This window comes from Notolepis coatsorum, assembly GCF_963971535.1.
Source record: "Notolepis coatsorum genome assembly, chromosome: 8".
Taxonomy (NCBI): Eukaryota; Metazoa; Chordata; class Actinopteri; order Aulopiformes; family Paralepididae; genus Notolepis; species Notolepis coatsorum.
Window position 1 is genome coordinate 98,281,759 of NC_140172.1, and position 27,853 is coordinate 98,309,611.

The 27,853-nt window shown below is 43.8% G+C and overlaps 1 protein-coding gene across 2 annotated transcripts in view; it reads right to left on the reverse strand.

Annotated features, from left to right (window-relative positions):
- The window catches only part of med13a (mediator complex subunit 13a), a 211,346-nt gene that overhangs the window by 83,555 nt on the left and 99,938 nt on the right, over positions 1-27,853 (reverse strand). For both annotated transcript variants that reach the window (XR_014619986.1, XM_084319688.1), the window contains exon 4: positions 12,046-12,191. Coding sequence is in view for 1 of the 2 variants with exons in the window: in XM_084319688.1 (XP_084175814.1) it covers positions 12,046-12,191 (146 nt within the window). In the remaining variant the exon portion in view is untranslated. The remainder of the gene's footprint in view (positions 1-12,045; positions 12,192-27,853) is intronic.

A 27,853-nucleotide genomic window follows, 5' to 3' on the forward strand; every position in this document is an offset into this window, starting at 1 on the left:
GACCTGTGGCTGAACGGATCATTCTTTTTTTTGACTTTCAATAGAGATTTCAGTTAGCAGGATTCTCGATTTGCAGCATGTAGCTTGGATTACGTTTTGCATCGCAGATTTCACCATGCAATAAGGGGATTTATCATCAGCCAATGGACATATCGATCTACCAGATGGCGATCGATAACGGGGAAATGCTCGGGGGGATCCCACCGGACCACGGTAAGATCTTTTTCCCGTAAAGTACAGCCCAATCGGGAATTTTTATGATACTCAACCAGGCGTTCGGCCTATGAGGCTTGTTAGGCTAACGCGGTTATTGGTAATCAATAATCAGAAACGACGTCCCCCGCCCCCCCCCCCCCCCCCCTTTCATGCATACATGCTTGAGGATTGTGCCGATCATATGCAGTTTGAGTTTTAACTGTAGCATCTGTAAAACGGAAATGCCATTGGATATAACGTTAGCAGCTATTAGCCCTATATCTAGCCTTCCAGAAAATATACTAGACCAAATCCCGTATAACGCTTATATTCACGGCGTTATAAAATGAGAACGTATTGATGATTTTTTTTTCTTTAAGCCATTTTGAAGGGACGGTTTATGGACTCAATTGACAATGAGAATGGACAGATAGCAATACTATAAAGTATAGATTTTGCTCTACAAACAGCCCCACGTCTGTTTACATTTCCTGGTCCTCTTGAGATTAATTAGACTCATCCCAGTGGCCGCGATTGTGTTAAAGAATCCTCAGAGCACTTTGCTTTCACTTGTTTACCCAGACTGAGTTTTCTATTTACTACAGCGTTGTTCCAATGTATCCAATATGAACTCTTAATATATCACTATGTGTCCAATATGAACTCTCAATATATCACTATGTTTCTAGTTACTATAGCGTTTTTCCAATGTATCCAAATTAAGGCTGTCAAAGTTAACGCGTTATTAATGCACAATTCTTTTAACGCCACAATTTTTTTAATGCAACATTAACGTTTAAAGAAATTACAAATAAAAACTCTGTAAAAATCTCTCTGGCTGGTAGTTTTTTTTTTAAATCTAAAGCTAAAAAGGATGAGGATACTCATAATTTTTTTTTAAATATTCAATTGCAAATATAATTAATTGTTGATTTTTCTGGTAAATTAATGGTTTTGATTAATAGATAAAATAATCAACTGATTAATCGATAACAAAATAGTCGTTAGTGACAGCCATAATATGAACTCTCAATATATCACTGTGTCCAATATGAACTCTCAATATCACTATGTCTCTAGTTAATATAGTGTTGTTCCATTGTATCCAATATGAACTCTCAATATATCACTGTTTCTATTTACTAGTGTTGTTCGAACATGTATCCAATATGAACTCTCAATATATCACTATGTGTCCAATATGAACTCCCAATATCACTATGTCTCTAGTTACTATAGTGTTGTTCCATTGTATCCAATATGAACTCTCAATATAATTCTGTGTCCAATATGAACTCTCAATATCACTATGTTTCTAGTTACTATAGCGTTGTTCTAATGTATCCAATATGAACTCTCAATATATCACTGTTTCTATTTACTAGTGTTGTTCGAACATGTATCCAATATGAACTCTCAATATATCACTATGTTTATAGTTACTATAGCGTTGTTCTAATGTGTCCAAAATGAACTCTCAATATCACTGTTTCTATTTACTATAGCTTTGTTCCAATGTATCCAATATGAACTCTCAATATATCACTATGTGTCCAATATGAACTCTCAATATCACTGTTTCTAGTGACTATAGCGTTGTTCCAATGTATCCAATATGAACTCAATATCACCATGTTTCTAGTTACTATAGCATTGTTCCAATGTGTCCAAAATGAACTCTCAATAGTTTCTAGTTACTATAGCATTGTTGGAAAATGTGTCCAATATGAACTCAATATATCACAATGTTTCTAGTATTGCAATTAGTGCTGTCAGGCGATTACATTTTTTTTATCTAATTAATTACAGGATTTGTAATGAATGACCCAACCGGTTTTAGCACAACATGTAGTGCACGCATTTTGCAATTGCTCCGTTCCCACCAACGCTAATTTCATTTAAAAACATTATTTGGACAGTAAAGAAAGAGAATAGACCACATCGTATGTATTGTTAAGAACCTCTACTAACCATATCAAAAGACAAAATGGTTAAAGGTAGAAAGGTGGCAGAGAAAATAACTACGTCAACTTCAACGGCGCAGGACGAAACAAAACGAGGAAGAAACTTCCTAACCGTCGCTGGTTCTGAGCCGACGGCGACAAGCTCCGAGGAGGAGAAGGAAGAGGACAATTTACCGGGATCATCGATTACGGTCCCCGAAAGAGAGTTAATAGAGACCAACATAAAAGAAGGTACAGAATCAAGCTCCGTGAAAGCGAGAGCAACCAGATTTATGGATTCCAACGTCACTGCATCTATCTACCATATGCCGCCAACTGAAGAAAGCAGAAATCCACCCGATTTCAACACACTGACTAACCTGATGGTAGAACAGTCTAACCTGTTGAAAGAACAGATGGTAGAACAGTCTAACCTACAGATTACACACATCAAGGCGCTCGAGGCAAACGTCGATGCTAAATTCGAACGCATCGAGGCTAAATTCGATCGCATCGATGAGAAATTAGAAGAAGTCAAGAACGCGATCGATGCACAGTCAAAGCGAATCACGACAGTGGAGATTTCGGTGACAGAAAACACAAAAGCAGTCAAAGCGAACGAAGGTGGCTTGACAGAGATGGGAGAAGAGATGGAAAGAGCTAAAGAGGAATATCGGAGGGAAATAAAAGGGCTTAAAAACGAAGCGATGGAGAGGCAACTAGAAACCCAACGTTACCACAGGCGGAATAACATCCGCATTGTGGGGCTTGATGAAGCAGTGAACTGCGAAGACATCAACTTTCCAAAAGAGTTATCAACGATTTTGGATAACACCGATCCAAACAAAGTGCCAGAAGTGGAACAAGTTTACAGAATCGGTTCCCAGGGGCAAAGTATCAACGGGCCGAGAGTCATCATTGTCACTCTGCGGAAAACTACAACAAGGGATGACATCATCAAATATGCTCGCAACCAACGTGGGAAGCTGAAGTATGGTGATAAACCAATATTTATCTACGAAGATTTGAGCAAAGAGGCCATCATCCGACGTCTACCATACAAAGATGTGATGCAAAAGCTGTACAAAGCCGGCTACAAGCCAAGGCTAGCATATCCGGCGCTGTTATCATTCTTGGGCAATAACGGCCGCAGGTCAGGTCCATATACACCTTTTGAAGCTGAGGATTTCCTGAATCAAAATGTAGCAAATAACCCAAAGCATGACGAAAATGCCGGAAACAGTTAAGCCTCTCTCTAAATATATACCAGTGTTGGAATGACTTTATTGTGTTCATCAATGAGGTCATTCCACCAGTGTTGGAATGACATTGTTGTGTTCATCAAAGTAGCAAACGATATGCAAGTCGTCTATAACAAAGTGTACTGTGTATAATACGATTCATAATACATTATAATTTCAGTCTCTGGTCTCTGAGGGGACAAATAAATATCAATGCAAAAAGATCTATCTGGAATATTCTGGGTTTATCGCTCAAATGCCCTGGGTCTCTTAGATCATTCTGGAATGTAAAATAGTCTAGGCACTAGTATATTCTACAACCTTCTAGAATATAAGGCACCATGACAATGAAGCATACAACTCTAACAATAACATTCGGTGTGTATACACATAGCAGATAATAAATTAAATGAAGTGCAATCAGTCCTTAATAATACTTTAAAATTAACCACACATAAACGTATGAGCACAGCAAGGTTATTCTAACAATTTAAGTAATCACTCCATTAAAGGCACATTGAAGCGCTAAAAGGCGCTGCTTTTCTATCTTATCTAATCAGTTAAATCGGTTCTAGTGGCTTCTCCACGTTGATAATTATTTATCTCTTATTCCTTATCTATATCTTTCCATTGATTTTTATTTTATTTAATTTTTTCTTCTCATTACTCTATATTTTTTAAATATATTTTAACTTACATTGTTCTTTTCCAATGTTCTTCACATTAAGGTGTCAATATTACTCTATATTTTTTAAATATATTTTAACTTACATTATTCTTTTCCAATGTTCTTCACATTAAGGTGTCAATATTGCTCTACAATCTTTTCCTTTTTTTTCCCCCACACGTTAGTGGAGGGTTCAAAGGAATATGTCGATAAAGGTTTATTCTCTTTTTTTATTTTATTTTTTATTTTTATCTTTATGTTATTTATCACAATACTTCATTACAGTAAGGGAAGGTGCAAGACCAAAAGCGACATTCTATTGCAATAGAATGGAAATGTTAGATCCTATGGCAATTAGCATAGGAAAATTAGGATTACAATGCTCAGTTTGGGCAATCCGGTGGACCATGGGAGAAAGTCAATCGCGGAGGATGTGTTCTTGGAACACAGGCATGTTCGACTTTCTGGGTGAGGGGAAAATAGGGGATTTTTATTTGTATATATATATGTTTTTAAGCTCAGCTCTCAACGGGACCTCATTAATTGGATGTGCATCTATTGTAGCTTCATACTCCAGAAACATTACCAAAAACTACACGAAAACATGCATAGACTATGGCTAGTTTGAATATAATGGTATGGAACACCGGTGGGATAAACAAACAACACAAGCGCAAAAGCGTGCTTACACTGATGAAAAAAGAACATGTGGACGTGGCTCTATTAAGCGAAACGCACATTTTAGAGGGAGACATAAATACGTTAGCGGATAACATATACCATAATATTAGTCACTCTTCTTTTGCTACGAGAACTAGAGGGGTAGCCATAGTCGTCAGACGCAAATTAAATATCGAATTGAAAGGGGTATGGTCGGATGCTGAGGGGCGCATAACTATAGCTAGGATTATACACAATAACAGGAAAATTGCATTGGCAGCGGTATATGCCCCGAATTTGTACGAAGTGGGTTTCTTCACTTCACTAACAGGAGAAATGTTAAACCATCCCGAGTACTCATATATAATAGGTGCGGATTTTAATGCCATTTGGAACCCAAGGATGGACAAAACTTACCTTTCCTTCTCCAGCGAACAAAATAATTCATCTAAAGCATTAAAAGATTGGTCGAAATCAACAGGAGTAACTGATTTATGGCGTTCACTTAACCCCATGACCCGCAAGTACTCCTGTCGTTCGGCGAGACACAACACACTATCCAGAATTGATTACGTCTTTGCATCCCCGAGAATATTTGATAAATATGAAGTGGAAATGACACCCAATGCGCTATCAGATCACTGCTACTTAATCCTGAAAGCAACATTTGGTACACTATCTACCCGGGCCCCAAGATGGCGTTTTAATTCGATGCTGCTTAACAACAAGGAATTCATTACACAAATTAAAGAAGCTCTCACAGTATTCCTACAAGATAATGCTAACTCGGTGCAAGATCCCAGAATATTATGGATGTCGGTAAAGAATATGATCAAGGATTTCTCGGATAGATTTACCTCCATATTGCGCAAAAATCAAAACACAAAACTGTCTGAAATGGAAACGCTTTACTCAACGCTTTTTAATTCTTTAAAATACAACAACTCTACTAGACTAGATAACCAAGTTAACATTCTAAAGACAGAGATCAAAGCAATGTACAGACAAAAATCGGAATTGCAAATACGCAGCACTAGACAACAGCAGTACTTCCAAGGTTCTAAACCTAGTCACCTATTAGCCATGCGACTAAGAATTAATGCAAAATTTGCAGATATAACTGCCATTAGGAAACAACAAGCTCTAGTAACAGAACCCAAAATAATAAACGATACATTCAAAGAATTCTACTCCGATTTATATAACTCAGAAACGACCTTTGATCAAGACAAATTAGACACATATCTTAATCAAATTACTCTCCCTAAACTTACGGATGAAGACGCTAAACAGTTAGAAGTACCGATCACATTAGAAGAACTCAAGAAGGCCATATCCGGAATGAAAAACGGCAAAGCTCCGGGAATTGACGGTATCCCATCAGAAATGTACATTTCTTGCTGGGACATATTTGGACCCTTATTACTAAATATGATCTTATACTCAGTCAAAGAGGGAAGCTTCATTGAACACCAAAATACCGCACTAATTTCAGTTCTTCACAAAAAAGACAAAGACCCCACTGAGTGCGGTAGTTACCGCCCTTTAAGCCTCCTCGGAACCGATGTCAAACTGTACTCTAAGATATTAGCCATCAGATTGCAAAAGCATATGACGTCTTTAGTTCATCCGGACCAAACAGGCTTCATAAAAGGTCGCCTGATCAATGATAACATAAGGCGAATACTGCACGTACTAGATACAGACAAAGAGGACATCACACCTAAGGCGATACTATCCCTGGATGCTATGAAAGCATTTGACAGGTTGGAATGGTCGTTTCTATGGGCAGTATTGGAAAGGATGGGGTTAGGAAAAGGTTTCATTGATATGATTAAAGTACTATACAAGGACCCATCGGCCAGGATTACAACAGGCACATTCATCTCCGATATCTTTCCGGTATCACGCTCAGCCAGACAAGGTTGCCCTCTTAGTCCCGGACTATTCGATCTATCATTAGAACCTTTAGCACAATTTATAAGACAATCCCAACACATAGAACCAATAGTAATCAAGGGCACACATCATAAAATTAGTTTATATGCGGACGACGTAATATTGTTCATGCAAAACCCCAACAACACATTGCCGCTTATACTCAAGTTGATAGAGAACTTTGGTGATTTATCGGGATTTAAAATAAATTGGCCTAAATCGGCTTTTCTTCCTCTTAACACCAGTGCAAAAAAAGAGACAACCCTCCCAGGTGCGATACCCATGGTCAAACATTTCAGATGCTTGGGTGTGGAAATATTTCCCACCATAAGACAAACGGTGAAGCACAATTACACAAAAATACAGAACAAAATCAAAGACGACCTGGACAGGTGGGCAAAACTTATAAACTCAGTACAGGCAAGGGTATCAATAGTTAAGATGGATGTATTACCAAGAATCAATTTCTTCAGCTCAATGCTTCCGTTACCTCCTCCAGAGGGCTACTGGAAAAGATTACAAACCTCCACATACAAATTTATTTGGAATAACAAACCACCTCGCATAAAAAGATCCACCGCACAGAGAAATAAAGCAGACGGTGGCATGGCAGTCCCAGATTTTTTACAATATTTTAATGCCTTCACATTAAGACCATTGAAGAAGATATGGTTTGACCCCGAGGCTTTGGTATCTTGGAGAAAATTAGAAGAAAACATAGTAGCCCCACAGAGATTGAAAGACATAGCATACACTAAACTTTCAATCAAGCATTGTGAGCGAGAATTTGGCCCAATAATTACCCATGCAATCAGGACATGGCGGGAAACACAAAGGAAATTTCCTAACCCTCAAGTATGGCATAATCACACTCCCATATTCAATAACAATGCTCTCTTAATGGGAAAACGACCTATAAGATTCCCTATATGGGAAGAGAGAGGCATACACTCATTAGGGGATATTTTTAATAACAAGGGCCTCTGTAGCTATGTCGAAATATGCATAAAGTTTAACCTCACCGAGTCCACATGGCTTTTTTACATACAGTTACGACTTTGTATGAGATCTCACGGTGTTCCATTACACATACCAATTGAACACCACAGATACCACAAATTTTTCTATGAAAGAGATACATTGGGAGGTTTTGTATCAGGTTTTTATTATCAATTACTAACGTCCTCGTATGAAACCCTTCAACTAGACAATGTCTGGAGGAGGGATATACCAGACCTCGAAAATGACTTTGATTGGCAAGGAGCCTGGGCAAATGTCCGACTTACATCAAGGAACCCGGATCATCAACAAATCAATCTGAACTATATTCACAGGACATACTTGACTCCTATAAGGCTGTGCAAAATGGGGCTTATACAAGACTCCAAATGCTCCCAATGTACAAATGGGGACGAAGGAACATTTATGCACATGTATTGGGACTGCCCACCAGTTAAGGCATTCTGGAAAGATGTGTCCCAACAATTATCAATACTCGTATTTTGGAATATACCTGTACACCCCGCGGTATTGCTATTGAATGATGTTTTTGAGTTTGCAGTGAATCCACAACTAAAAAGATTGGTTTTATCGGGTATCACAGTAGCTAAAAAACTGATTGCATCACGTTGGTTTCAACCGGAAAAAATGTGCCGGAAAGTGTGGTTTCTTACATATCTCGATGTGATATATCAAGAAATATCTACAGCAAGAATTCTGGGGCTCAATGAATCCAAAATGTCAATGTGGTTAGAAGTGGTGGAGAGAATAAAAGCTAGCCTATAATGGTGGTGTCTGGTTAGGAGTGAGGGATAATGGAGGTACTATCCAAGAGGGGGTCCGGGAGGGGGGGGTTTGAGCTGGAGCATATGTGTGTAGGGTTTTAGAAAATAGGTATTAGGGGTATATTATATACTAACATTTATATAATTGTAACTTCGCTGGATACGGTTAAAATGTTATTATTGACTATTTTTGTTTTATCCTGTTTCTGTACTTGCATATATTTTAACCACCTTTACTGAAAGTTTCATTATACATTGTGTGTTGAGTACTGACTTTTAATAAGTTTTGTTTTGCAATAATAAAAAAAATTAAAAAAAAAAAAAGGATTTGTAATGAATTAATCTAATTAATCACATTTTAATCGCATAACCATTTTAAGCCTGATATTTTATATTCTATAATCATATTTCAAATTGCATGTGTCCAGATGGCAGAATTCAGTACTGTAACTACAAAACCTTCTGTTTAATCATCTTCCCTTTATTCATTTGCTTAGATTTTTCAGGTCTGGACAATTTTAGCATGGTGTTATTCACAGTAAAAAAAAAATTGAATTGATATTCTCCTTTGGTTCATTACAATTTACTCAAGCCTAGTAATAGAGACAGTATTTCTGACACTGTGAATACATTCCCTCAGATCCATAGATGTCCCTAGAATCAGATACCAAGAACATGCAAATGGACCATTTAAAAAAAAAGTTTGTAAATGTTTATTCTACGTTCTTATGGAATGAATGAGATAAAGAAAATTATTACAAAAATTAAATAATATTAATACATTTTAAATTAATTTTGGGTTAATTTTCATAACGCGATCATTTGCTGTGTAATTAATTAATCTAATTAACGTGATAAATTGACAGCCCTAATTGCAATATATGGCCATATACTGAATGGGGACCCCTGCATTGTGAGCATCGTACCATTACTGTAACGATCCCAGACTCAGCCCGCGGTTGGGCTGTGAGGGAAGAAGAAACATTGGAGGCCTACCTTCCTCCAGTCTCATGCACCATGCAGATGGTGCAGACTTTGATTTTACCTTTGTTAACTCATATGTTTACTTTAATTAATGGGATAATTAATGGGATGTCACTGTGTGTGTTATTGTTGAACTTCCCCACCCTGGTGTGATGTGGTTCCCCTGGCTAGTGTTGTTTTGTATTATGCTTTTGTGTCTAGTTGTTTATTCTATGTTTTGGACTGGATCGCCAGCTGCTTCCAATTAGTATTAGCCTGGTATTTAAGTGTGGTTCAGATCTGCTTCCCGTTGTGGCATCATCCCTCCATGTTACCTCCAGTTACCTCTGTGTTTCCTTGCCCGTCGTGTCTCCTGTCGTCTCTCCCGTGTCTTGCTGTTTTTGTATTAAGAGTTGTAAGTAGATTTAGGATTCCGTTTGTGTGTATCTTTGTTTTTATCGTGTCTTCAGTTCGTCTTGTATTAGCGCCAGCTCGGCTGTGTCATTTATGTTTCTTTTTGTAACGTGTCGTCTAGTAAAGTCTGTTTATACACGTTACCCTGCCGTCTCTGCCTCCTCCATTCCTGTCCGCAAACTGAGTTCTCATCGCCTTCCCTCACTACCAGTCGTAACACATTATATTCTTGCCAATACAGAGCCTGAGTACCACAACAATTACCAGGCAACACAGAAACAAGCATTTCATCATAAAGTATTCTGTATTTTGTTATGACTAATAAACAAACTTGAAACTAAAAATCAAGTATCTTGTAATGTTAATGCAAATGGTAATGCATAATCCGAGCCGCCTGGGGAATAAAGCGGTTATAAAAGTTGATCATTCTTCCTTCATGGGAAGAGGGACCGCTCCCTCTTTAGTGACTCGGTGCCCCAGGAAGTCAATGGTCGACCGCCCAAACTGGCATTTGGCCGGGTTGATTATCAGTCCATGCTCATTTAGCCGCTCAAAAAGCATCCGGAGGTGGGACATGTTCTCAGCCTTAGAGGCGCTGGCTATGAAGACTATATGAATTGAAAATGGGGGACCCTGATGGAAACAAGACAAACGTCTTTCTCAGGTCTGCATCCCCTTAACAATTGTATGTATTGAGCCGTACTGTATTGTACCCATTCTGCAATCTGTTAAATAAAGTTTTCATTCATTCATTCATTCATTCATTCATTCATTCATTCATTCATTCATTCATTCATTCATTCATTCATTCATTCATTCAAGATATCATCCAAGTATACAAAAATAAAATCCAAGTCTCGTAGCACAGAGTCCATAAGGCGCTGGAACGTCTGTGCAGCGTTTTTGAGGCAGAATGGCATGCGCAGAAACTCAAATAGTCCAAATGGAGTTATGACTGCTGTTTTGGGGACGCCCAGCGGTTGGACGGGCACCTGATGATACCCACGCACAAGGTCCACCATGGAAAACATTAATTTCCCTGAAAGGCGGGCAGAAAAGTCCTGAATGTGTGGGACTGGGTACCGGTCCGGCGTCGTAGCATCGTTGAGCCGGCGGTAATCCCCACACGGGCGCCACCCCCCTCCCGGCTTGGGGACAATGTGGAGGGGGGAGGCCCATGGGCTGTCGGAGCGACGGACAATGCCGAGGCGTTCCATGTTCTCGAACTGGATGTCTGGTGTTGGCCAGAGCGGCCCGAACCGGAGAAGGCAGCTGACGCAGGAAAAGTTGCATGAAAAGGAAATCAGGCTTGTGCTCTCCCAATAAATCCAGCATCCTATCCATGAGCTCCGATGGCTTGCTATCACCGAGCCCTTGCAAAGAAAACAACCGGCTGGCCCGCTAGGTATCGGAAAGTTCGAATGTCTTTAATAGATGAGACTTGATCGTGTGATATTTATCCCGAATCGGAGGGTTCTTGAGAAGGCTCACCACTCTGCTGGCTGTCGAACTTTCCAGGGCTGACACCACATAATAATATCTTGTGGTATCCGAGGTAATCTCACGCAGCTCGAACTGTGCCTCCGTTTGCGCAAACCATGCCGAGGCTGACGACTCCCAGAACTCAGGTAATTTCAGCAAAACTGCGTTCGTAGACATGTTGCCGCGGAAGCGTCTTCAAAACTTATAACAGGGTCACCAATGTAGAAATCGTCGGAAAGGAGAAACGCACAATTTCTATCTTGCGACAACACAAAGCCGTGTGTCATTTATTATATTTTTAGCACAAGTGACAGCTGTCAGATCTATGCCGTGCTAGCCTCTGACAGCTCGTAGTAACCAAACATTTTATCAATGACATCCCACCAGCGCGTCTTCTCTAAGCCCAACCCCAAAACCAACCTCCTTAAAGTGACAGTGCCCCATCAATACATCAAAACAATACAATGGTGAATTATGTCCATAGCACCCACTACATTGTAATGTTATTTATCTGGCTTGTATTCTGTTTGTATTGCTAACTCTTTTTTACATAGGATTTTAGCCTGTACCTTCTGGCAGGAAATTAGCCTTCTTCGCTAAAAGTGGGTGCATTTATGTTTTTAAAATATGTAGACTGTCCCCCTTGAACAAATAAAGTAAACCTAAACCTTGTATCTAGGGTCTAGGCAATATGGAATAAATTAATAATCACAATTTGTCCTAACAATAGCTTGAAGCTGGACCACGACGAGACCCACCATGGAAGGGGCTGGAGGCCTGCTGGGCCAGGGAGAGGTGCTCCTCTGTCAGGTGGTAGACAGGCTGGTGCTGGTTGATCTCCACACTGGTGCACACGTTGCTCTCGCCGTGCAGGAAGAAGGTGAACGCACACGACAGGTGTTCACTGCAGAGTGAGAGAGAGGGGGAGAAGGAGAGAGAGGGAGAAGGAGAGAGATAGGGAGAAGGGGAGAAGGAGTGAGAGAGACAGGGAGAAGGAGAGAGAAAGGGAGAAGGAGAGAGAGGGGGGAGGAGAGAGGGGGGAGAGGGAGAGAGAGGGGGGAGAAGGAGAGAGAGGGTGAGAAGGAGAGAGAGAGGAGAGAGAGGGGGAGAAGGAGAGAGTGAGGAGAGAGAGGGGGAGAAGGAGAGAGAGAGGGGGAGAAGGAGAGAAGGGAAGAAGGAGAAAGAGAGGGGAGAAGGAGAGAGAGAGGGGAGAAGGAGAGGGAGAGAATGGGAGGAGAGAGAGAGCGAGAGGTGAGTCATTTGGGATTATGTAACGTTAACCCTTTCACTACCACTACCAAAGGGTTAACCATTTCACTGTGACAATACAGAAGGTTAACCCTTTCAATGCCACATGACAAAGGGTTAACCCTTTCACTACCACACTACAGAATGTTAACCCTTCCACTACCACACTACCAAAGGGTTCATTTGCATCCGAGAAAGGTTACGTTCACTGGATAACACAACGGAAGAGAGGTAGAGACTGATGAGGGAGGAGAAGAGAGCGGAGGGCAAAGCAGGGGGGGGGGGGGGAAGCAGGAGTAAAATAAATACATTTGAGCTAAATTAGTTCTATTTCTGAGACACCAGAAAGTGTATTATAGAAGGTCGGCCAGTGTTGGTCAGTGTTGTATTATAGAAGGTCTGGGGAAAAAAATTATATTTTGAAAACATATCTTTCCCATACATAGATTTATTTGTGGTGGTCCGCCGTAATATCAAAAACACCACGAATAAATCCCCCAAACTGATACAAGAACACATTCATCATGTCTTTTTTATTCTCATTCTAAGCAGACTTCTAAGGTCCTTGGGTCTATTTTTCATAATTTTCCTTAGACCAAGTGGGGTCTTGTCTTGAGTAAAAAAAAAACTGGTGACTGTAGGTCAAAAGATGTCAAGAGTTATGGTTTGTAAAAAAGTTATGACATTTGACCTTTCAAAATCGCGCCCTCATTTCAAATAATTTACTGGTAATCGCAAGGTACAGCCTTTAGCACGGTACTGGATCCAGTCCAGTCCCCTGGCAGATCCAGCAAAAAGTGACAGCATGTGCTCAAGTTCTTCGTATGAACGGTACTGTCCATTCATTGCGATGTTATGTCCATTTGAATCCCTCCTATAATAGATGAGGAATATTTGGGAGCTTAAGAGAAGTGATTTCTCACAGCTATTAGTCCAAAACAGTGTGTATGTGTATGTGTGTGTGTGTGTGTGTGTGGGTGTGTGTGTGTGTGTGTGTGTGTGTGTGTGTGTGTGTGTGTGTGTGTGTGTGTGTGTGTGTGTGTGTGTGTGTGTGTGTGTGTGTCTGGTGTTGGTTGTACTCTGCTTGGTAAACAAAGGCACTCTGGCATGATTCTACCAAAATAACTAAAGCTTGAACAGAACAGCAACTTTCGCTCTTAAACACACACACAGGCATGATACACAACAACTCCTCTACTCCAAACAACACTGGCCAGCAGGACCAGACCATCTCTCTCTCTCTCTCTCTCTCTCTCTCTCTCTCTCTCTCTCTCTCTCTCTCTCTCTCTCTCTCTCTCTCTCTCTCTATGTCTCTCTCTCTATGTCTCTCTCTCTCCTCTCTCTCTCACTCTCTCTCTCTCTCTCTCTCTCTCTCTCTCTCTCTCTCTCTCTCTCTCCTCTCTCTCCTCTCTCTCTCTCTCTCTCTCTCTCTCTCTCTCTCTCTCTCTCTCTCTCTCTCTCTCTCTCTCTCTCTCTCTCTCTCTCTCCCTCTCTCTCTCTCTCTCCCTCTTGTTTGTTTTTGTGTGCAACTTATTATGTCTCAAAAAGATCCCCAGTGTGGTTTCATCTGTATCATAACGTATACAGCTGTGTGTGTGGAGGCAGAGAAAAGCCAGCCAACCACCTCGAAGTTGTGTCTGAGAAAGACCAATAGGGTGAGGGGACTGGAATGACACACAGGGAATGTGCTCCCGCCCCTCTAATTATCATGTCACAGGTCTAGACTGTGGCAGGGCTGAAGGGAACAGCCACAGAGGGAGGGAGGAGTGATGAAAAGAGGAAAAGGAGACGGAGGGAGAGGGATGTAGAGAGAGAGAGAGAGTATTGATGTACGCTCACTGTCTGTATGTATTCTATGGAGAGTCTACTCTCAACAGGGTTCCCACAGACATTGCAAAATGAAATTCAAATTCTTTCAAGTACTTTCCTAAGCACCATTTTCCATTTTAAAAGAGCATTTAAAAGGATCCAATTCACTTTTAAATGCTTTTATATAGAAGAAAAATCGGATCCAATATTTATGGCTTAAAACCAATTTCCGACAATTAGTTACACTTTAAATAAAGAAAATTATATTTCTTGATTCAGACCTAGTTTATCATGGTTGAACAAAACCTTCAATGCTTTCGTTTATTTGAATTTGGACTTTTTAACCACCTTGTTAAAAAATGGGCTGTTTAAGGAATTCCAGGCCTTGACTTTTTTTTAGTAAAAAATCAAAGACTTTATGCACTTCAAGGACCTTGTGCAAACCCTGTCTCAAACACAAAACAAAGCAGGTCAGTTCAGGCTGGACGTCTGAGCTAAGGCAGAGGGCTGCCATCTGTGGTCCAGGACACCAAAGTACAGTCAAACACACACGTCACACACCCCTCACAGAGGTTCACACCAACTAGAGAAACCACATACTAAGAACTTTCAATCAATACCGGTACCCAACAGTACCTTTTTTCGGTACTTTAGTCTCTAAAAATGTAATCTACTTACCTCAGTTGTAAAAAAATTGTCCAATCATCATTATCATTATTATTTATTTAGAACAATTTGTTAATATATATATAATATATAATATTGCAGCGAGCATATAAACAAGGACATTGATGTCATCAAAAAAATTATAATAATAATAAGCGGCGACGTCCCACGTATGGGACGTTTTTCGGACTTTTTGCAACCGGCACTTTGGCGACCCCTAGTGGCTCGGGTGTGCATATTTTGTAATACAATATATATATATATATATATCGAATTGAAGGCTTATTTGTTGCCTGTCGATAGTGACAAAATCCGCCAAAATCCGTTCAGCGGTTCTCGAGTTACATGCCGGTATTTGAGGCTTGTGCAAAGTACACGGTATTGCGCAAAATACCACTCCTGACTCAGGCTGCAGTAGTTCCGTCAATCTAGATCCGATCTCGAAAATGATTGTGGATCGTTGTAGCCAATGAGTGTGGCTTCCAATGATACCCCATGTGTGGATGTGTGAATCAGGGATCTAGGTGAACAACTAAATTCTTTAACAGGAAGCCAAATGAATTGAAGTCTATGAGAAAACTTTTTTTCTTTGTACACAGTTTACCCAAATCACTCCTAATCACTCATTTCTGAATGGATCTTTATGAAATTTGGATATGTACTACATAAGGCTTCAGGCCATGGCTCCGTCTGGATTTGTAAGCCATACCACCTTCTGGGGAAATACTACCTCTGGACTACTAACTACTACAGAAAAACCCGAGTAACAAGTTTTTCTACAACTCAAGTTCAGACCTGTTACTCTATTATTTTAGCACTAAAAGTGAATTGTTCTTCTGGAATCAGAAACGTCTGAATGTCCTCTTTCAAAAGAGACCAGGCTCATGCATGTGCTATAAGTATAAAGTATGTTGTTTTGGTTTGCAAAAAAAGTATGCAGTCCTCAAAAACGAAAACTAAAATGGCCAATTTTGGGGGCGCTTGCTATGAGAGAATAAATTATCATTACCGAAATATGGCACCCGTGGCTGGATTTAGTTTGGATCTTGCCAAGCTGTGGGATCTGGCTGTTTGTAGGACACATCATCCAAAGCATCTATTGTCCTGTGGCCACAATTAATTACTGGACTTTACAATGAATATTTGTTGATGTCCGACATATTTAAATCTCTACAGTCACTATGTCCTGTGGAAATAATTCCCTCTTATTTTTATTTGGTAACATACGTCCACTAAAAGTTCTTTTTTTGCCACTGTAACAGAAATATCATCCCAACAGAAGCCTTGCTCTGAAATCCAGTGAGGTGTGTGTGCGTGTGTGTGTGTGTGTGTGTGTGTGTGTGTGTGTGTGTGTGTGTGTGTGTGTGTGTGTGTGTGTGTGTGTGTGTGTGTGTGTGTGTGTGTGTGTGTGTGTGTGTGTATGTGTGTCATGATATCAAATACAGAATACCATGATATCAAATACAGAATACCATGATATCTCTAGCAGCGTTTCCGTTAGCCGGTAATTAATCTCTCCGGTCATAATGTCCGGTGAAAATAATTCCCTCTAAGCACAATTTGATTATTTGAATTGTATTAAAATAGGCTAAAATTAAATAGCCTATGCGATGAACGAAACAATCATTACATTTGTTTCATCGTTGCTTCACCAAGCAGCCGGTCTAATAATGACAACGCTGTGTCAGCGCCGGCACAGTGCAGTACTCCAATTCAGCCATTGGCAATTCAGCTGTTGGGTGGGGGGCGCTGCTGAGCGGTCCCCAGAACCGGACCAAAAAAAACCGCTGCTCTGTGGGTCTGCAGCTCCATTTTAGCCTATTTTAATACAATTCAAATCAAATTGTACTTAGAGGGAATTATTTTCACCGGACATTATGACCAGCACCAAGTCGTTGGGAGGTGGAGATATAGATCACGCAAACTCACGATAATGTTGCCGTCTCTCTCTGCCAAATTTCTCAGTTCTTCGCTTGATATAATTAATACAAATGTCCAATATAACGGAATTCGTTAGCTCATAAAAATGTGATTATAACAGACTGCTGTTTATTAATGTCGGGCAGACTGCCCACCGACACCTCAAGTCGGCAGCAGCACGAAGTCTCGAGGGACTTATTTTATTTGGAATATATTAATGACAGTATATATGCAAAAGTAGCCTAGTTTTAAGTTAAAATATTATAAATGCTTTGAGGATGTCATTCTTTATATAGGCCTATCAATTGTTTTTAAGCTCAATAAACTCTGACCGGAATTTATCCCATTTGTCCGGTAGATTGAAATCTACCGGACACTCAGACCTGCAAAAAAAATTCTAACGGAAACCCTGATCTCTAGTAAGGGCTGTCAAGTGTTGCAGCGTAGGGTCACCAATGACTTGACCTCCGTTTTATTTGTTTTACTAACGGCAGTTAGAAATCACTCTCTTAAACTCTCAGATATCACTAATCGCATTTGTTTGCTGTATAATAGGAGGGATTAAACACAGACGTAACCTTGCAGTGGAGTGTGTACACTTCACATCACAAGTGTTTTGCTGTAGCGTGCCACTGCCTCCTCGTGAAAATAAACGGTGGGCCATTCAGCCTTCAAACTAAATAAATACAGGGAGAGTTCATCTTTGTATCACCTCTGGTAGGTGGAGAAGTGCTATCTCACTTTCCTTCACTCTGTTCTCTCTGCATCACTTCTCCCTGTCAAGAGGGGACCCTGTCGCGTTTCAGAACAGATAATGAGCTTCCATTGTATCCTCTGACTAAATTAATCATCCCCCTCTTTCTCTCTCCCTCTGCCCCTCTCTCTCTCACTCTCTTTCTCCCCCTCCCCCTCTCTCTCTCATGATAGATGCAAATGTGCGGTGGCCTTTGGCAGAGGTAAAAGGAGACAATAAAATAATCCAGTGTGTGGATTTGGAACAGGGCCACGTATACAAAAGGATGGAAGGGCAGGTGGGCATGATTTGCCTTCAGCTGGCGTGCCATGGAAGTTAAGAGCCAAAGGGCAGGGACAACCTGTAGGTCAGCAGCCCCTGTAGGTCAGCCCCTGGAGGTCACCCCCTGTTAGCCTGTAGGTCAGCGCATGTAGGTCAGCCCCTATAGGTCAGCCCTGTAGGTCAGCCCCTATAGGTCAGCCCTGTAGGTCAGCCCCTGTAGGTCAGCCCCTGTAGGTCAAGCCCCTGTAAGTCAGCCCCTGTAACCCTGTAGGTCAGCCCCTGTAGGTCACCCCCTGTAGGTCAAGCCCCTGTAAGTCAGCCCCTGTAACCCTGTAGGTCAGCCCCTGTAGGTCAGCCCCTGTAGCCATGTAGGTCAGCTCCTGTAAGTCAGCCCCTGTAACCCTGTAGGTCAGCTCCTGTAGCTCAGCCCCAGAGTGACAAGAGAGCCAACTGGGGTTCGCTGGCGGGAGTTCTCAGTGCTTCTGTTTGATTTGATTTGATTTGAAGTCTTTATTTCGAACATGCAATGAATACAACAAACAATAACAATAACTTCTGTTTGGTATGTGACCGGGAGGTATACCTTGAAAAAAAGATCTTGATCTCAATGAGACAGTATCTCATTTTGACCCGTCTAAATGAAGGACAAATAAATCAAAGATAATAAAAATACAGAATATGAAGGTATACCGTCTAGTCCTACACACACTGTACATTTCTATATAGAAGTTCATAAAAACACAATGTCCTTGCAGCAGCATTAAAAAGTAAAATAGACCAGTCTGTATTACAAGATAAAGACATACAAAATAGAAAAGGTATGTCAGATTATATTGTATATTTGAACTGGAAAACTATACTGCCGTCAAATATTATTATATGGTCAAAAAGCAAGACAAATATGATGATATTTTGACGATATTGCTCAGCCCCGCTTTCAACTCAATTTGGACTCTATAGATTAGGGGCTTGGACTCAATTTGGACTCTATAGATTAGGGGCTTGGACTCAATTTGGACTTCTATAGATTAGGGGCTTGGACTCTATAGATTAGGGGCTTGGACTCTATAGATTAGGGGCTTGGACTCAACTTGGACTCTATAGATTAGGGGCTTGGACTCAATTTGGACTCTATAGATTAAGGGCTTGGACTCTATAGATTAGGGGCTTGGACTCAATTTGGACTCTATAGATTAGGGGCTTGGACTCAATTTGGACTCTATAGATTAAGGACATGTACTCTATAGATTAGGGGCTTGGACTCTATAGATTAGGGGTTTGGACTCAATTTGGACTCTATAGATTAGGGTCTTGGACTCTATAGATTAGGGTCTTGGACTCTATAGATTAGGGGCTTGGACTCTATAGATTAGGGTATTGTACTCTATAGATTAGGGTCTTGGACTCTATAGATTAGGGTCTTGGACTCTATAGATTAGGGGCTTGGACTCTATAGATTAGGGGTTTGGACTCAATTTGGACTCTATAGATTAGGGTCTTGGACTCTATAGATTAGGGTCTTGGACTCTATAGATTAGGGGCTTGGACTCTATAGATTAGGGTATTGTACTCTATAGATTAGGGTCTTGGACTCTATAGATTAGGGTCTTGGACTCTATAGATTAGGGTCTTGGACTCTATAGATTAGGGTATTGTACTCTATAGATTAGGGTCTTGGACTCTATAGATTAGGGTCTTGGACTCTATAGATTAGGGGCTTGGACTCTATATATTAGGGTCTTGGACTCTATAGATTAGGGGCTTGGACTCTATAGATTAGGGTCTTGGACTCTAGTGAGTGAGTGAGTGAGTGAGTGAGTGAGTGGGTGAGTGAGTGAGTGAGTGAGTGAGTGAGTGAGTGAGTGAGTGAGTGAGTGAGTGAGTGAGTGAGTGAGTGAGTGAGTGAGTGAGTGAGTGAGTGAGTGAGTGAGTGAGTGAGTGAGAGGTGGAGAGAGAGAGGTGGAGAGGGCCGTGACATTCCATAGATGTTTGTTGGGCTTGGCCATTCGTAATATAAGAGCACATACTATAATATAATATATCAGAATTGTTCCACAAGTTAACCCCAACAATAGAAATACACCTCCTTTTAATCCCTTTCTTAGCTCCTTGTACAGTAAATTTACAAATGTCTCTCAAATCCTACTTTCTTTCATGTATCGAAAAAGATAAACCTTGCACACCGTCCGGGAGTAACTTTGCTTTAGCTCTGTATATCATTTGCATAATTTTATAATAAATCAAATCCTTAAATTTCATAACATGTGACTTTATAAACAGTGGATTTGTGTGGTCATAGTAACCAGCCTGAGCCTTATGAAGGTTCCGAATGGCCCGCTTTTGCAGTAAGACTATCGGATTTACAGTATTTTTAAATGTCGACCCACATACTTCCACACAGTAAGATATGTAAGGAAGTATAAATTAGCAGTAAATAGCATTTCTTGGAGTCAGTTGCGCTGAAGAAAAGTGTAGTGGCATTAAATATAAAACATTAGATACAGAGCACTAGATATACACTAGGTAAAAAGCTGTACAACACATTTCAAGGCATACCTCACACTACGTTCTCTCCATAAACACTTCCCTGATTGTATCAGTCATCAGTATCATTTGTTGTGACCAGGGACAAGGTGCTTTAACCCTTTCACTACCACACTACAGAAGGTTAACCCTTTCACTACCACACTACAGACGGTTAACGAGTTAACGAGTTATATGAGTACTGGCTAAGCGTCCCGCTCTTAAGCCATACCGAGATATACCTCATCTCATGTACCTAGTGTACTCCATCAACGAATAAAACAAAAATACACCCATCACCTGCCAGGCCCCGCCCCTAGTGGCGTACTATAGGGTACTAGGCGTGGTCACCACTCACTCTTCCTCGGAAAAAACCGTTTCCAAAGAAAAGTTTCCCCAAGGGAACTCAGGGCACGCTAAGAGCGGGACGCTTAGCCAGTACTCATATAACTAGGTTATATACATAACCTGTCGTTATATTTTGTATTGGCATCGCGTCCCGCTCTTAAGCCATACCGAGATATGGGGTAGAGCGGACGCGAGGCCCGACAGATGCACCCCCTGAGGACCCGTAAGCCCACATCAAGTCCCGTCACCCCATCCTTCCTAATGAAGAGGGGGCGCAGTCAACTCCACCCGAGTGCGAACAAGAGGGAACTAGAACCCCTTGAACACACAGCACAGGCGGAACCACGTGTGACACAACACACTGTGGCCCATACCCACACACCCCTGCTACCCCACCAAAGGACGGGAAGCAGGAGAGGCCACAGACCTCAGAACCGCCTGGGAGACAGAACCCCCGGTCATGTCCATGAGGTAAAACCTTACGAAGGGACCCGGGGAGGACCATGAAGCTGCAGCACAGATGTCCTCCACCGAGGCCCCACCCAGCAGAGTGGCAGAGGCCGCCACCCCATGAGTGGAGTGCGCCCTGACGCCCCCAGGGGGAGCCAACCCGGCCAACGTGAAGCAAGGGCAATGCCCTCGCACAACCAATGGGACAGGCGCTGTTTCGACAGTGCCTTACCAGCACGAGAGCCACCGTAACAGACAACTGAACGGTAGCCCTGAGGCCCTGAGTACGGCTGAGGTAACCCCCAAGCCCGGACCGGACATGACAGGTGAAGGCCCGCCTCCAACTCACTAGCGTGAGGAGGCGGATGAAACGCCTGAACCATAATATCCCTGGAGCAGAAAGCACTCCGGATATCTTTAGGCACGAAGGCTGGATTAGGCCGCAGAGTGGCACCGCTATCGGAACGAAAAGACAGGCACTCTGGCCGTACCGAGAGAGCACAAAGCACACCCATGCGTTTTAGCGGAGGTGATGGCCAGCAAGAACGCAGTCTTCGAACGACAGCCGTTCCAACAGCGCTTGCTCAAGAGGCTCAAACGGGGCCAAGGACAACCGACGAGGACCAATTGAAGATCCCAGCTCGGAGCCAAAGAGCGTTTCACCGGCTTAAGGCGTCAACGGCAAGCAGGAAACGCTTCACAAGAGGGTGGCCTTACACCACTCTTGGAAAATACGCCACTTACCCGCGTAACCCGCGATAGTGGAAGGAGCATGCGCGTTCCAGATGGTACCAACCACAGAAGGATCCATCCTCTCCAGACTCACCCTCTCACCAGCCAACCCACCAGCAGCTGGCCCAGCACAGGGAACGAACACAGAGACCCGTGCGCTTGAGAGAGGGCCCGCGATGACCAAGGAACAGGCCATGACGGGATACCAAGAGCTGGATCAGCACCGGGAACCACACAGCTGCGCCCCGGTCCGGTGCAATCAGGATCAAGGACCTGCGCTCCTCAACGTACCCGCCCCAACAACTGACCTAACAGATGTATGGGGGAAAGAATCCCAGGCGGCACGGCAACGGTCCCAGACCTGCCTGACTATGTCCGGACGTAATCCCCACCCGTCAGGGTGAGGACCGCCCCGCGACATTACACCTGTACCCACATTCACCCTGCCGGGGATGTGGAGAGCCCTCGGGCCGCGCAGATGGAGAACGCCCATAGCCAGCCGCCCGCCGCCCGGTGCAGACGGGGGGAGCATACTCCTCCCTGTCTGTCGATATACGACACTGACGTCGTATTGTCCGTCCTGATCAACACCGTTTGAGGACCAGAAGGACGGCTTTCAATACCAACACATTGAACGTAGCGCAGACCGGGCACTGGCAGCACGGTTTGCCAGCTGCCCCCTACTGCGTTGGCCCGACGCGTCTCCAGCGAGGGAGGCGTCGGTGAAAAACGTGACGTGTGACAGCCTACTGCCCATGGGGACCCCCCTGGTGAGGACCCCCCCAGGGGCGAGGTCCCCCAGTACTGACACGGGAACCTTAGCCGCTTCCACTTGCCTCTCACCGGGTCTATTTCCATACTGGAAAACCCACCTCCGTAACCCCCTCCTGGGGTGAAGAGGAGGCCAAGAGGGACCACGGAATGAGCAGATGCCATCATACCGAGCAGGCGTATCACGGACAGCGCCGTAACCGTCCTAGGACGGAACCTCCCGAGCGTGTCGACAACACGCTCTGAGAGGGATGCCCATAGTACTCCAACCGTTGACTGGGAAGAGGAGTACTCTACTTCCAGTCTACAGCAAACCCCAGGCTGGTAGGAACCTGCCTGGTACGAGACCTGACGATCCACCTTGACCGCCAAGGACCAGAACGTCGTCAGGGCAGAATACACTTCGTAACCCCTGACGACGCAGAGGCCCCAGTGCGGCCTCCACGCACTTGGTGAAAATGCGGGGAGCCAGAGAAAACCGAACGGCAGCCTCTGGTACTCATACGCTAACCCTGCAAAGGAAGCGTAGGTAAGCCCTAGGATGGAAGATCAGAGATGCAAATACGCATCCTACAGGTCTATGGAGGAGAACCAGACCCCCACCTGACAGTGTTCAACAGGTAGGAGACGATCCAAAAAATGCTGAACCTTGCCATGGGACAGGTCCAGCATGGGTCTGACACCCCCCCCTCCCGATTTCTCAGGCACCAGAGAACACCGGGAGGAAAACGCCACGACGATGGCTTGCTTCGTCCACAGAGATTGGATCTCGTTGACCAGAGCTGTCACCCTGACAATAGGGTCTGTACCAAACCCGAAAACGGGTGGGGTTGTGTAAATACAAGTCCCCGCCTCAGCGTTTTCTCTCCATCCACCTCGACACATGGTACTGCTGTAGCCATATGTGATGACACTCCCAACGCACCCGCCGCCATGTGGCGCAGGTCCGCCAGGAACTGTAGATAGGCGGCCCGGTCCCACCCGCTGTGCGTAGCCAACCCTGGACCCGTGCGAGCAGAGCGTTCCGTGGAGTCGGGGCGGAACCTGACACTACCCACGAGGCAATCGCACCCAAGGGGGGACCCCGACAGAAAGGGCCGGTTTGATACGGGGGAAGCTGACATCAATCTAGGTGACAAAAGCCCCCCAAACACCCCTCCAGAACATGCTGAGGAGTTGTTCTGCAGCCGGACATGCAAGGCGTGAGGACCCCATGGGTTCCTACACACCGTAGCCCTGCAGTGATTACTACCACCTAAATCACGCGCACCTCTTCTTTTCAGACCACTGCCGATCTCGCGGGAGTGGGAGGCACCAACATGATACCTGGCCTGGCGAAGGCGAGGTCGGGGAAGCCCGCACTGTGTGCCTCAAAAAGGTTTCGAGCCCCCCTGCTGACAACACTTATAGTTGACAGACGTAACACCAGGCTCAACCAACACAGCTTATGGTGTGGGAGCCGCTTGACAGCACAACATTCTCACGGACAGACCCAGGCTCAGCCATCAACTGGGTGTCAGCCCCTGTCCCCATGAGAAGCGAAAAGTGGGGCCGCACGCGCTTCAACGAAGGCACGCGGCCCGCAGCCAAAGGAAACAATCAGAGCCCCTTTTTCCGCTGGTGTTGGGGGAGGGAGTGATCGGAGAGCGGGTTGCTCACGGCAGGACGTCGACGGCTTGTATATTCCAAGCCGAGCTCATCCAACATGGCCGATCCCTCGGCCGCCAAGGCTGTCGGCCTTGTGGACACCTGTCGATTCAACGCCCAGGATACCTCCGGCGGGGGAAAACATGGCCGCCTGTCGAGGGCCTCGTCATTGCCGCTGACGAGGCCATGCTCTCTCTTCTTCTGGCTGCGCGGTGTGAGGCGGTGTGGGGCCTAGGACAATACCGCCCGCGCTCCAGCGGAAGACCAAGATCCTCTGCGGAGAGGGGAGCCCTGAGCGGTTATAGCTTGCGGCTAGGTCAAAGCTAATAACGTCAACAACCTTGCGCGATGTGTCGACGTCGGCTGGCCCTCAAGGCCCCGCCACCAGACACCATTTTTTTATAGAAAAAAACAGCAATTCGAAACAGTTACTAATTGCTGCCAATTCCATACCGTGGCGGTACAGGCTTTAGCAGCCCACCAGCCACTCGCCGGGCCGACCCACCTCATGGCGTCGGCCGGGCGGGGCACTGTTTCAACATGTCAAAAGCAAAGGACTGATGCTAACACGGAGCACCAGTGGTGGTTGCAACCAGCAACCTCCACTGTGGTGTGCACCATGAAGGGGTTAATGAATAAATGAACTAACACCACGAAAATACTGTAGAATGGGCAAGCCCATGCACACAACGTTAAGGGGTTGCGGACCAGAGAGAACCAGTCCCGCATTCATTCATAATATTCACAACAGCCCCTCTATTTAATAACAATCTTCTCCTTATTGAACAACAACCTATTAGGTACCCTAGATGGGAAAAGAAAGGTATCCACACATTGGGGGATATCTTTGATAACTCTGGCCTCCGATCTTTCCAGGATATATCCAACGGATATGATCTCCCCGGAACCTCCTTTTTCTTTTATTTACAAATAAGAGCAGCTCTGAAGGCTCATGGCGTGCCATGGGATGCTCCACTAGTGCATCACCGCTTTCACAAGTTCTTTTATGACAAGGAGACATCGAGAGGCTTTGTCTCTGACTTTTATCGCCATTTACTCATGACCTCGTATAAAGAGCTCCCCCTGGATACGATTTGGAGAAAGGATGTTCCGGAGTTGGATGTAGATTTTGATTGGGATGCAGTCTGGGAAAATGTTCGGTTATCCTCACACAACCCAGATCACCAACAGATTCATCTGAATTTTATTCACAGGACTTATTTAACCCCTAGACGATTGAATTCAATGGGTCTCAGACCTGACTCTCTGTGTACCTTGTGTCCAAGTGGCGCCACAGGTACATTTATGCATATGTACTGGGAATGCCCTCCTGTTGTGATTTTTTGGGAAAATGTTACATATCAGCTCTCAGACATTTTCTCTCTAACCATACCTGTATCTCCTTCTGTACTATTACTGAATGATCTCTCTAAATTACCGACCTCTATACAGGTGAAAAAACTAATTTTGGCCGGCCTCACAGCCGCAAAAAAATTGATTGCCTCACGTTGGTTTCATCCAGATAGACTCTGTCCAAAGGTATGGTTTCTCACCTACCTTGACGTGATCTATTTGGAGATATCCACGGCACGTGTTATAGGGGTTAGGGAATCTGATATCGTAATTTGGTTGGCTACAGTGGCAAAGTTGAGGGAACGCATATAAGTTTGGAAATGTTTGTTTAGATTCTTGTTTTTTTTTTTTTTTTTTTTTGCTGAGTGATGTATTGTGATGTATTATGAGTGTGACTCATGTTGAGGTCCTGGGGTGAGCGGGGGGAGGGGGGGGGGGGGGGGGAAGAGAACGAGCGAGTGTCCATGTTAGGATGATCACTGTACAGTTGTATCAGTAGTTGTCTTGTCATGTGGTGTTGAGTAAGTCTTTTTATGTATTGTTGTTGTTGTATTGTGATATGTTTTGTTTCATGTTGGAAAAAAGAAAAGAAAAGAAAAATATTTGATCAAAAAAAAAATATTCACAACAGCACACCAGCCCTACACCTCAGCCCATTTACCCATGAAGGTAAACAAAGCCCCCCCGCAATACTCCCCCAGTAGACACCGATTGACCGTCAGCATGAATGGTTGAGAGGAGGGAAGACCGTAATATAGACCTTCCCATAGCAGAGAGACAGAACATAAAACAGTAGCCCAATATAGCATAGTGTTAGCCGCGCGCTCCAGGATAACGGGGAAAACAACAACGTTTACCCAGATATCCCGCCGCTTGCGCCAATACACACTCGGTTGTCTCTCGGGACAACTCGAGCACATCACAAACGCCAGCATTTGTCATGCCTAGTGACATCCCACAGCAGGGAACAGTAGAACATTGACCCAGCATTTATAGCATTTAGTATTAGCAGCGCGCTCCAGGACAGCCTGGGAAACGTCCACCCAAACATCCTGCCCCTGGCGCAATATACAACTCACAACAAGCAGCATTTACTAACACCAGCGATAATGCCTATTGGCGTAAGTCCTACCTTGTGCGAGGTAGCTCGATAGCTACACCTCACACGCTGTCCCTCTGTCTGCTGTCAACAAGACAAGGAGACTACAGAACTCGACGCTGAGATGCATCGGAAATGCAACCCGCTGCAGAGTCGCAGAACCGCCAGAACATGCCGCGAAGATTTCAGGGGTAGGCAAATCTTCGGTAAGCACTCAAACCTAATTACTCTAAACTTTTCATATCAACTAGTTGCATAGGGTGTCTTGCATCCGCTATAATGGAAACGAAAATAGAGGAAGAGTGAGTGGTGACCACGCCTAGTACTTTATAGTACGCCACTAGGGGTGGGGCCTGGCGGTGATGGGTGTATTTTTGCTTTATTCGTTGATGGAGTACACTAGGTACATGAGATGAGGTATATCTCGGTATGGCTTAAGAGCAGGACGCGATGCCAATACGAAATATAACCTTCTGTAGTGTGGTAACCCTTTGGTAGTGTGGTAGTGAAAGGGTTAACCTTATGTAGTGTGGTAATCCTTTGGTAGTGTGGTAACTTGCTACTTACAGTATGCCACGAGTAAATTGGTTGGCCTACATTCCCTGTGGTGTAATATTGATGAGCAATATATGTGAAATAGTCTAACTATCAACTTTTACAGTGTTTCCCCACACACGTGGCCCGCCGCAATATTAAAAACAGACCTGCTGCAAATAGATTTCCCAAAGTGCCACAAACACATTAACACATTGGTCGCCATAAACGAGTTACACCGTTTTTGGCCGCAATGCGTTGAACGCCAACAACGGCGTAAGCCGTTTTTTAAATCAATATTTTTTTTTTTTGCCATGGCATTCATAATTCATCCAGCCAACCTCCGGTGCTGCAGCAGGACCCTGAATGAGATTGCAACGCCTCAATATCGCCGCCTGGTGGATGGTCGGGCGAGTTACACTCTCAAAACCTGCAGTAATATCTTGTTACG